Source organism: Cygnus olor, chromosome 8 (assembly GCF_009769625.2).
Source record: "Cygnus olor isolate bCygOlo1 chromosome 8, bCygOlo1.pri.v2, whole genome shotgun sequence".
In the NCBI taxonomy this organism is placed as follows: domain Eukaryota; kingdom Metazoa; phylum Chordata; class Aves; order Anseriformes; family Anatidae; genus Cygnus; species Cygnus olor.
In genome coordinates, this window is record NC_049176.1 from 25,937,341 (window position 1) to 25,950,305 (window position 12,965).

Here is a 12,965-nt window from a genome sequence, read left to right on the forward strand (position 1 = left end):
GAAAAATAACTGCTTTAAAAATCTACTGAAAAAAGTATAAAAATATTATTGAGCCTCAGAAACAAAGGGGATACTTGCTACATCTGAAGTCCGTGGTCTATAGTAGCTCAGTCTTGGATATGTTGTACAGAACTTTGCAAATGCTTGGGTTTAGCAATAATGGTTTTTGTAAGAACATGCAGCTTTTAATTTTTAACAATAGAAGTGGTCACCTTTGGCCCAAGTGCTGACCATGAAAAGTGTTATTTCAGACCTCAAGATGTTTTGGTCTCTGGGAAGCTTTTGATCTCTATGAGACCTATTTACGCTACAAAATACGTACGTATCTAGAAAACATAAAAACATATGAATATAATGGAGCTTTTTGGTAGTGTAAATTGCTTAGTGTTTCATAGGAATCATTAAAATGACTGGTATTATCTCATTGTTCCTTTATGTACATCCTGCTCATGTATGACATTCCTTCACATCTCTGTTATTCATATGGACGGGATCTACTGCAGTCAAGTTGGGATCCACGATTACGCACGATCCCTCCTTACCAAACCATGAGTAAGAACATACAAACAAAAAAACTATGATGACAAATACTTTAGAAAAATGTAAATGTTCCTTAATATTTCAGTGTAAACAATTGAGATGGCTAAGAACATCCCCGGTGCACAGTCCCTAAGTGGGGCACAAGAGAGAGGCATTTGCTGGCTCTCAAACTATCAGGGTGTAAACTTGCAGAATGAAACTAATGTTAATTAGTAATTCTACTGGCAAATCTGCCTAGGGCATTAAAAATTAATTTCTCTTCCATACAGAGAGAATTTTCATCTTAGTTGTATACATTAAAAGTATTCAAATAAATATAAAGAATTGCATAGGAATTTAGATCAATTTTCCTTATTTTTTGTGCCAACAGAAATCTGGTTATTTGTTACAGTCTTATTCACACAAATATTCCTGTAGTTACATTTAATTTTAACATACTGTTGGGAAAACTTTCAAAAAGTTCTTCCCAAAATGAGGCCCTTAGGCACATGGTACCCACTATGCTTCTTCCAAAGGGCTTTTTAACAGTATTGCCCTGGAGATGTCTTTTGCTACCATCACCTCATCCTGAAGTCTGGCTCAAAAAGAAGCAGTAGGACAAAATCTGATAACCTCTTCTAAAATATTTATTCCCTTTCAGTCTGAACTGATGTTCAGTCCACAACCTGGATGACTCTGGGTGGAAAAAGTGTGATTTATTTATGGTCAGATACTTCCCAAGGTTAACCTTACTTTTTAGAAGCTTCAAAACTTCAGAAATTGCTTTGAAAAATTTGACTTCTCTCTTGAGCATGAAGAAAACAATGATGAATATCAAACATGCAATGTTCCCGATTATTTTTAATAAAAAATATATACTGTGCAAAGTCAATATAAGACTCATTAAAATGTTAATGTAAAAATAACATTTTTATATTAGGTATTTACATTAAAAAAAAAGTAAAGTTGAGGTCACAAAATGGTATATTTAAATAAGCTTGCTATCCATAGTTTTCATAATACAGAGTTAATATATTACCCACATTAGTAGGGTCATATCTGTCGACTCAAATACAAGGGATGATGAGCAACAGACACAAGGTATTGTCTAAAAATCTATAAAGCAGTTTGACTCAAATGATGTAGATATCCTCCTGAGTATCCACACACTAAATATCAAGGATTCAGATGTAAGAAACATGATTTTATCCACTTGTTCTTTATGCAAGAGTAAAGCCTAGATGAGTGGATTATCTAACTCTTCATAAAACATGGAAGATCTAATTTCATCCTTCCAGGTTCAAACAGATTAGGTAAATACTTTATAACCCTATTCAGTCTAAAATACATCTATCTAGAAACTCATTAATCCATCCTTTCAGATATCACTGACACCAGACAAAATTACTGGTAAAAGTATAAATAAAACATATCTGGACTGCTTGCTCAAATACTGTGCTTAAAATGGAAAACAAAAGATGCACTTGCCTTTCAGTGGTAGTTTTGATCATTGTCTATTGTACAAGACAGACATCTAACATGATTTGCTAAGGAATATCTAAAATTGCTAGTTAGATTTACTAATAAACTACTAAAGTAGTTTACAGATGGTAGTAAAGTGGAAGAAGCTACAAGCACACTGGAAATCAGTATAAGAATTCAGAATAATCTTCACAAATCAGAGAAACAACCTGACAATTCAACAAAGTCAGTGAAAGTCTCTGAGGAGAAGAAACAACTGTACAACTGCAGGGTAAGAATCAAGCAGTAAGAGAAGAAGAAAATTCATGACATGATGATGACACGTTGGGGTAAGTAATCAGAAGCATGGTTTGTTCAACATGAAATAATCCTCTTTCTGTACTTAGTATTGAGAAGGTAGTTTTAGGTACAGTACTCCAGTAAAGATATGGACCTATTGCAAGAGGACCATATAAATATTGTTTGCAATAACAAATACCTGAAAAGGACAAGATACAAGGAAATGCTGAAGGAATCATGGTTGCTTAGTGTTAGAAGAAAATTGTACGAAAACACAGTGGGGCTTTTTAAGTACTAAGAACACAGCAGCAGAAAGTAAGAGTATATCTTATTGTCTACTGGATATATCAAGATATAATTGTCATCGATTGCTGCAAGAGAAACTTAAGTTAAATATCAGCGAGAACAGCCTAAAGGCAGTGAAAACCAACTACTGGAACTAGTTATGGAGAGTTGCTGAGAATCTCCCTCACACCAAAGGTCAGATCTGACAACCATCAGCCAGGAACGATGCAGGTAGAGCTGAGCCTTCTGGCCAGATATGGACTAAACATTGTAATCTGCAGCTCTCCAAGACCAAAGTCGGAATGGTAACAGAAAGGAGAGTGGAAAGGTCAAAGCAGAGTCATCTTACCCTAAAGAGGACAGACACCTGCACTTCTGCAAAAGGCTTTGTCCCCATCGGGCACCCTGCAGTACCAAGGAGACTCAGTCATGCCTTTCAGCTGTATTTTAGTACAAATGATTCTGACTCTGCCAGCTCAGTGACTTCTTCTGAAGGTTGATTTAAACACTCTCATAGGTGCAGCTAAATTTCTCTCCAGCTTCAATTCTACCTGGCAGTAGACCTCACTGGTGGAGTTGTGGACTCCTCCATTTAAACAGACCTGTGAATGACTTCTTTCTCCTTCCTCAAAGCAGGCCAACAAATCTGCCTGGACTACCTGTTCTGCCTTCGCTTCTGCACAGGACACTATAGAGCTTTATTCCTTCCTGTTTTCTGTTCAACAAGCATAATAAACCATGTTGTACTGTGAGTACAGTGGGATAGAATTTGCTTTAGGATTTGTTTTTACAGCAGGAACTTAAAATATATGCTTACAAACGTATCCATAGTTAATTCCTGAAGTTTTAATAATTTTTTTTCAGATGACCTTGAAGCTTTTTCACAGGCACATAAAATGACACACTGAAAACCTTCATCAGATCAACAGAGACTATTTTCTATTTATAGTCGAATATCACAGAGACATCCATATCTTATTAAACACAATCAAATTAAAATGCATTCTATACTGGTTTTTATTCCAGATTAATTTCCAAATTTGGACATTTTTAGATTACTAACATTACCTTGAAGTATATAAATATTTAAACAGGGACAGTTTACCTTTTCTGGTGGGTGTATAATAAACAGTTTAACCATCATCTGTATACAGGCTGTTTTGTTCTCTATCTAAAGAGACAATCACCTTTTATCCTTTTCCTTTTTTCTTCATTTCAGTGCTATTAGGAAACTATTCACAAGTGCAACCCTGAACAATACAATGCAGTAATTATGACTAGATGACAAAGAGATGTGAACAATTACTGAGCCCATTTTGAAACCCTACACTAATAAAGTCATTAGATGCTGCCCTTGCCATGAGCCTTCTAAAAGCTTCTGAAGTTACAAGAACACACGGCATTGTTCGTTAGGACAATTGCTGCTGGCAGAATGCAAACCTTGAGTTAAACCATGCTGCAAATTGATCTTGACATTCTGTTAAGACCGCCACTAAAATCAAAAGCAAAGGAGAAAAGGAGAAAATGAGCGGGTGGGATGTAATCATGGAACAGAAGGGTTCCCTCCTCACCTTCTTTCCTCTTCCTCCTCAAAACAAACCATACAGAAAATGACAAACTCGCCTGGTGTTTGAGAGCCTTTATTTTTAAAACATTAATTAGACTTTTGACCTGTTTTTATGGACTGGCACTGTATTGCTATTAAAGTAAATTAAATAAAATATTGCAAAATACAATAGATAAGGTTTTCACACTGTTCTGTGAAACCTGCTAAGGATTTGATGCCCAAAGAACAAGTCCAGCAGTTTTGCAAGCAACATATACAGAATCTATGGTCACTCCTTAGAAGGCAGTGGTAAATTAACTCACCAAGTCCGGCACTCACAGACCCCACACCTGCAATATATTCGCTGAAGGATCAAATAGGATTGGGGAGCTAGAGTAATATGGTCAACTGGTCTTCGTCCAGGCATGCATCATTCAGTAGGTTAGTATTAAGGGTCAGCAACTGTGAATATGGCTAATTACTTGGTGACGGAAATTGCAGGTGAAGACAACCTGCTGCTGAGAAGCACTTTGGTCAATTAACTCTTTCCTAAGCTTAAGCAAAATGAAAAACTATCATTTGAACATTAAAACTAACAAGTACCTGTCATCATAGCTGAGAAAAGTTGGCAACGCCTTGAAATACAGCACCCAAGGGCAAAGATATCAAAAGCTGAAAAGCTGCTACAGACATCTGAGGCACTGTTTTATGGTTTTGGCATTGCTTTGCTTGGCAAACATTAGGTACTTTGGAAATCTGTTAATATTATGTGTAATCTATGTTTGTAGATGCTGTGTGTACAAACATAAGAGTATGTGTGCATGTGTAGGCATATATGTATGTATGTATATTCATTATATACATGTCTTGGATGTAAATACATGAATTACATTAATATATATTAATGAATTAATAAAAATACCTATGCATGTGCTTGTGTACATATATATATACACACACACCATTATATTACAATAATGGTATTAAGCCAACTTTTGAAGTACGAAGATGCCAGAACTACAGCTGTTCATGTCTGGCCCTCCTGCCTACCTATCCCAGAATCTCTCTGGATACTTGAGGAACTGCTTAGCCCATGCAATGGCCCAACACAGCTGGTGAGCTGCTCCAGCTGTACGCTTGGCCCAAAAGGTAGGGCCAGAACTGTCAACATCACTACTATCAGACACTGATATGAGGAAATCATATTTTGTATCAGACACAAAATGAGGAAACAAAGATTTAGGAGCTGTTTCTACAGTGTTCAGGATAGACCCCCATTTCATTAATGAGAAAAGCAGAAGCTAGCAATAAAACTGTTTTCAGAACAGACATACATTTCATCCATAGATTTCAGAAAGAGGACAGCAAAGGGTAAGAAAAAGCAGAACATCCAAGATTTATTACTTTTTTTGCTTATATGACAAAGTATTTCTATCTATTTTAAATCACTCGTGTCATCTACAGTACTGAAAACCTGTCTCTTACTACTGAAATTGAGCTGTCCCTATTGATTAGAGTAAATAAAGTGTGCCTGATTGTTCTACCTTCCCATGTCGCCTTTTTCACTAATGCATCTCTAACAGTGCAAATAAGTGTTCTTGGGCCACACTAGAATGCAAAAACCAGCTCCTTCTGTTGTTTTCTCACCATTCAAACAAAAAGCTACATGCAACTGCGTTTGTAGGGAAACAGAATACTCCAACACCACTGTCATTGTGTCATATAAAGAAGTGTAGCAATTAAACAGAGGTACTGCATATTTATTTATGGGAATGCCTACAGTGCACTGACACTTTCCAAAGAGGGAAGGAAGCACCATGCCCCCTCTGAAGAAATCACAGTCTAAGGAGCAGGATGTGACACTAAAGACAAATGAGAAATTATTCTAATTTGAGCCAGCATGCCTTGTTTACCCCTTACTATTTTTTGACCTCACTGTTAATATGACAGTTTCTTTGTTGTTGTTAATAGAAAGCAAAAAATGAAGGCTTAAAAACCCTATCATACTGCACAATCAGTGACTAGGTTCATTGAGAATAGCTATAAAGCCTTAAACAAGCCCTTTATTTTGTGTTTTAAAAAGTGTCATAAGGAGTTAATAGGACACAGCTGTACAGGCTCTTTCTAATAAGCAGCTTCTGTCGCTTTGGTCACCACAGGTGTCTCTGTAACCTGCAAACTCTTATTACTAGTGTATCAAAGTTGTGCTACTTAATAGATTTCTTTAGTAAAACACAACAAAGCAATTACATGGCTGTTGATCGTCAGTCATAAAAAACCCTCAAACACACTTTTTCAAAAGAAACTACACTGCAATTTTTTGTCATTGTAAAATAAAAGAAACTAGAGAATTAAATAGAAAACCAAACAATAGAACAGCAGGTAGTCAACTGAACTTAGCCACTACAGATGGTTTAGAAATAGTGTTTCCTTCTACACCAAGTTCTGGGATAAAAGAAAAGGAGGAGGCTCCTTACTGCCAATGAATGGCAATACCAAAAGACTTAAGCAAGTTTCCCGTCTATGTATTTGGTCCCATGAAAGAACCTAGATGTTTCTTTTTCCTTTCTCTCTCTCCCCCCTTTTGCTTTTTTTCATAATCTTTAACTGTTCTCTAGAGTAATTTGAATTACATGCACAACCACAGATTCATCCAATGACAAATGCAGAAGGTCGAGTGAGGAATTCCTATGAAACATAAGTGTCATTTTAAAACTGTATTATTAGACAAAGTGATTGTTCTGTCCTCTCTTGTCCACTTCCAGTAAAGAAATATCAAGAGGAGACGTAGTTCTAGAGCTATGTTTGCAAAATAAACTCTAAAATTATTGAACTATTTTTCCTATGCAGGAATAAGAAGTCCATTTGTAATGAAAATGTGGAGGGTTCAATTCCCAGTGAGCATCTGCCAGCACAGCTTCATTGATTAGTTATGAACAACCAAGTTTTTAACTCAAATAAATATCAAGCAACAAAACATTTGATACACAGAAATAAGCTCTTCTTTGGAGGAAAAGCTGCTCCACTCACAGTGCAAAGAGTCTTACCTTGCTCTGTTTGCTTCTTTTGTCATGTCCCATGCCCAGGTTATGAAGTTCTGACTCAGATATGAGACAATAGATTCAGCACAGAGCATTTGTGAGCAGAAAACATTGGTTAGTACGCTTTCATCATGGTGGAGGTAGATAGCAAGAAGCTTTCTCTGAAAAGACATGAAAAAAGATTGATCAGTGAAAATTTCCTCAGTCTATTTGGTAATTTTAAATTATGGTTGCAGGTTTGTGCATTAGTACACCAATGGTGTCTATCGAAGGTGCCAACTACCTCAAAGTGTGCACACAGAAAAAAAAAACAATAGACTTCAAGGCAAAGGGTCTATCCCTCTAAATCTCAATTCTTCCTTGCAATTTTATTTTGGGTACCAAAATATGATATGATATCCTTAAAACATGAAAATAGTAACATTTCAATGCAAAATCAAAAACCTGATGAATAGACTTAGCTTAAAAAAAGTGTGAACTTTATTGGGCAGCATGCCAGAAAAACACCAAAAATTTAGAACAAACAAAGTTTAGAAACAAACATTTAGAACAATTCCCTGAGCAAGGAACACACCAATTAATACAGCAGTGTCTAAGATTTCCAAACAAATACAATTATACGCAACCTTCAAAAACGACAGCGCATTATCACCATCCCATCTGTAGCCAAACAAAAGAGAAAATTGAGTAAGAAAGAGTACAGCTGCCCACTGTCCCAAAGCCTGTGATGCTACATGCTGAATGTTTTGGCAGCCCTCCATCCAGTCGTACGGTGTGGGGAGGCCCACAGCACATCAGCCTCTCACCTACTTCATAAGTCAATGTGCAGCTGATGAAAAGGCCATGTGCCAGCCCAGCTGGCTGAATCTCTTGTGGAGCTGAGAAGAAAGTGGCCGTCCCAGCACTGTAAATGTGTAAGACACAAGTGCAAGGGATGTGGTATGGAAATCACAGAATCATAGAATATCCCAAGTTGGAAGGAGTTGGGCCCACAAGGATCATGGAATCCAACTCCTGGCTCCACAAAGGACCACCCCAAAACCATCTGTCTGAGAGCGTTGTCCAAATGCTTCTTGAGCTCCAGCAGGCTCAGTGCTGTGACCACTGCCATGCGGAGCCTGTCCCAGTGCCCGACCACCCTCTGGGTGAAGTACCTCTTCCTAACACCCAGCCTGACCCCCCCCCCCCGTCCCAGCTCCATGCGGTTCCCTCGGGTCCTGTCGCTGTCCCCAGAGAGCAGAGCTCAGTGCCTGCCCCTCCGCTCCCCTCGTGAGGGAGCTTCAGGCCGCCATGAGGCCTCCCCTCAGCCTGCTCTGCTCTGGGCCGAACAAACCAAGGGACCTCAGCCACTCCTCATACATCTTGCCCTCTAGACATGGGAAACAGATCAAATGAGTGAATCGTGAATCCCACTTCACATTTGTGAGTTCTGATACATCTCGTTGTAGCTGCCCTGTTAGCAAAGACTAGATGCTGAAGATGGTATTAATGGCCTCTTGAAACCAGATAATCTTTGCCGTGTTTTTCTGAAATCCTATCAAGTAATATTTGAAGTTCACTGTCAGCAGCATACAGCTCTGCTGTGTGTCCCCATGACACTTTCAGACCATATTCTGGAAGGTGAGTCTGTATATACACAGAGAGCAGACTGTGAAAAACATAGCAAAACTGTAAGCTATTAAAGGACCATGATCCTACATGAAATATTTAAGAAATTATAAACACCATTCAGAAACTTACAATGTTCCACTCACCACCATCATTACATTTTAAAATCTTACTTGAACGCGTTTCCTTAGACAATACAGTAAGTGGTATTTTCAGACTTTTAAATAAAAGTCATTTAAAATCTCTTCATTAGAACTAAGACTGCTAGATACTGAGGTGCATTGATATAGCAAGACATGGGATGCAATTTTGAGACAAATTTGCTTTTTAAAAAACCAGTATGGCTATAACTTCAAATACTAGCTTTGGATAAAACCTAATGACTCTATATAAAAAGAATAATACATTTGAACATTAGACTTTGGGAAAGGGATTAGTAATTTGCATTAATGTTTGACTAATTTAATTTAAATGTTCTTCAGAACCAAGTACACATGTGCCAGAAAGGGCCATTAATAAGCCCAACATGCAGAGATCCATATAAGTGCAGGCAACAATGTTGACTGAAACTAAACTTGAAAATCCAGGGCACTAACGCACAATATCAAGCAATAAAACAGCATTTCTGTGGTGATATTTAATTTAAAAAGAAGAAAGAGGCAGGGGAAGATCAGGCACTGTCTGTTTTTGAGGATCAGCCATTCTGCATTTCAAAGCGTCGATCCCTGCAATATCCAGGTTACTGTGCTAGAATCTCGACTATTATATAGCACTTGTAAGAGAGGGAGGGCAAAGATGTGTTTACTCAGTGATTAGGGCCTTAGAATAAGCCTCTAGCTCCTAGAGAGACAGCTCACCACTTATTCATTTGGACCAATTCACAAAGCCTAGAAAGATTAAACATCCATGCTGAGAAGACAAGCGAATGCAGACGGTGAAAAAGAAATAAAAATTCTTTAAAAACTCTGAGATGACTTCATTATTTTTTCCACAAGGAAACTTTAGGAAAGTGTTTAGTTAGAGAAAAACCCACATTGACCTCTCTCTAAACCCTTAATCTTTCCTTTGTGGTGGCACTGCTTTGTGGTAAGCGGATGGCTTTGCTCTCCTCTTTTCACGGGGAGCGAGTAGAAAAAAAAGGCTCTTGAGAAACGCTTTTAGTTCCAAAGAAACAACCCCATGAAACTGTTAAATATGAGATTCCATACAACTGAATGTTTCAAAATATGTACAGTTTTAGGCTTAAAGATTTACAGACAAATTTTAGTAAACAAAACAGACACATACACAATAGATGTTTACATTGAGCTACTTTACAAGTGAATGTAATTTTTGTTGCATCAACAAATCTTGCTAGGCAAAGACTAAGCACCATATATACAGACTACATTTGTGTCTGCCAATTTGTCCAAAATATTAAGGTTGGGCATAGGCGTATTGCAAGAACAATGAAAAGTGGTAACAGGACAAAGTGCTGAAACATCATTTTGAAAAATCTTTATAGAAGGCAAGAATATTTTTTACTTGGAAAAATGTGTTATTGCAAAGGGCTTGAAGCTGTTTTGGGGGGTGAGGGGAGTTTTATTATTATTATTATTAACCTATGGTAGTATATATTTGTAAGAAGCTTTTTTTTTTTTCTAGACTTTTGAAAAAAAATCAGAGTAAATTCTAGGATTCTAGGATGACTAATACATGGAATTTTTTAGTCAATACAAATAAAATAGGTTTACTAAACTCTTGAACGGTCTTGACTTTCATAAAAGAAGACTATTAATGCAACACCAGTCTGTTCTGTGTTGGATGTCTCAAAAACATAATGACTTCAGGGTTATATACTTAGCACAAAATTTTAACCAAGAAAAAAATCCAATGGGGAAGAACTTTTGTTAGTCCCCAGGTATGGCATACTGAAAAGGTTCTAAGTACTGAATATCTATCTGATGGGCTTTAAGAATTTAAGCCATCTAGAGACGTATTTTTCAGAGGACGTTGATGATGAAAACCATGCAGTCATGTACTAGAATTTTCAGAAGGGGCCAGGATTTACAAACATGATGAATCTAAGCTTCCTCATTGTCAGCAACACTTAAGGTCCTAAATGCTTTAGCTCTAAGCTCCAGGTTCCATTTTATTTAAAGGAAAAAGGGACATCAGGAAGAGGCACTAACCATTTTCTACATCTTATTTATCTAAATACTTTAAAAGAAAGAAAAAATCCAGATCTCAAACATTTTTTTCTACAACTTCTGTTGCAATCAGATTGTGCACAAGACCCAGTTGGCCTTGCCCCTGCTCCTGTGCCCCACACCCACCACCATGTAATTTGCTGTGAAGTGCTGCAGCCCCTTTCTGCCTGACTTTTATCTGTTGAAGGAACATGCCTGGCATGTGGCACCCTGGAAAGAAACACAGGCTGTAGAGGGACACTGAAATGAAGGCCAAGTTGTCCCTGTGGCAGAATGAAACACGTATCTTCATAAGACTGAGAGACTAGTTGGATCATCGCTGATAGAGTAATGCAATATCCAAGCCTCTCAGCCAGTTCCTAAAACACCAGTAACTTTCAGATAGCACAGAAGAATATGAATATGAATAGCAATAAAGTCATAAGGGTCAGCAAAACCACAGACCTGAATGTTTATTTCTGAATCTCAGATTTACAAGTTCAAGTAATGATTGAGACAAAAGTGTTCACTACGTAACATGTGCTAGAGACTTGAATGTTCTTTCAAGTTGGTAGACTAATGATCTTCATTCTTCCTCCAGGTTTTACGTAGTAAAATCTAATTTAAAGGAACAAAGGGACACTTTTGCACATCTTTAAGCCTTTGATGTGTACAATCTGATCCACCTATCTAAAGTGATCCTGGAGATCATATGATCAGCTTTCCTGAGCAAAACTACTTTACCATGTGCAATCTTTTTTCCTAAGCAGAATGTAAACCCTCTGCAATACACCAAGCTGATATGCATTAGAATTTATTCCACTTTGAAAAAGGATCAAAGCAGGAATAGGGCAGACAGAGATTCATAGGAAGCCTTCCCTGTATATTACAAATAACAGAACAGAACCTGCTAAAGATAAGCATTATCGAATTCCCCTCGCACCAGTCAAAAGAAAGGACACAAACACCAAAGACATAAACAAGGGGCAGCTTCTAGTGCTGTAGAAGAGGATCTGAATTAAACTGTACCCTGTAAGTTCCTAAATGAAACTGAGATGATCCCTGATCATCAGGAGATGAATTTCCTGATCTGGTCTTTTGTATTATACGTGGCATAAGACATCTCTAAATTAGTTCCAACTTTAATTATTTTACATCTTTCAGTAAAACCATCAGTGAAAGAGAATCCAGACGAAACAGGAAAAGCTGTTCAAATGGTTAACCACTCTCCCATGTGAAGGTGTGCTTTACTTTAAGTTTGATGTAAAATACTTTCATGTTCCAACTATTTGATCCTATTATACTGTTGTATCTCTATTTCAATCAATTGAACTTGTAGTAATATCTTACACAGTGCAACAAATAATCAGTAATTAAAACCAAACTCAGATAAGAACTACAAAACATAAGCTTCAAAAGAGGAGAAAACGTTGAGTGTGGCAGACAATTTCAATAAACTTTCAGTGTTTAATATCAAGTACAGAGACCGTTGAAGATACATCCATACCCAAGACTAACCTTTCCCATATGAATGATGAAGCAGAATAAAGGGTGTGTAGGGACACAATGAGACTACTAAGCTGATATGTTGTAGCAAAAATTTCTAAATGGTAATTAATTATCTATTTCAAAATCAATTTAAGGATGAAAGTACAGAACTGCTAACAAATACATCAGGCAAGACTGGAAAGTAAATGTAGGTGACTAATATGGGGCTTAACTGGAATTTATGTACTGACATGTACGTTACTGTAGCTGCTTTACTCTTCCTGGGTACCTAGATTTACACTTCTCTAGCTGTCCTCTACAACCAGACTGTGTAGACTGGCATTCACGTTATTGACACCAAATTATAATCTGTTAAGTAGTCACTTAACCTCTAGGACTCCCAGGCAGCTCAACTGAAAAATCATTTTCAAAGCACACCTACCACATGCCACACACTCAAGCCCCTCATAAAATGTAGCAGGAGCAATTTGATTTGATTTGATTTGATTTGAAATGTGCCCAGAGTCAAAGTAAAAGGTGGTGGTGAAG

The 12,965-nt window shown here is 37.4% G+C and overlaps 1 protein-coding gene across 2 annotated transcripts in view; it reads right to left on the reverse strand.

Annotated features, from left to right (window-relative positions):
• FAF1 (Fas associated factor 1) overlaps positions 1 to 12,965 on the reverse strand; it is a 161,474-nt gene that overhangs the window by 38,413 nt on the left and 110,096 nt on the right. For both annotated transcript variants that reach the window (XM_040564936.1, XM_040564937.1), the window contains one exon: positions 7,159 to 7,313. In XM_040564936.1, the coding sequence (XP_040420870.1) occupies positions 7,159 to 7,313 (155 nt within the window). The remainder of the gene's footprint in view (positions 1 to 7,158; positions 7,314 to 12,965) is intronic.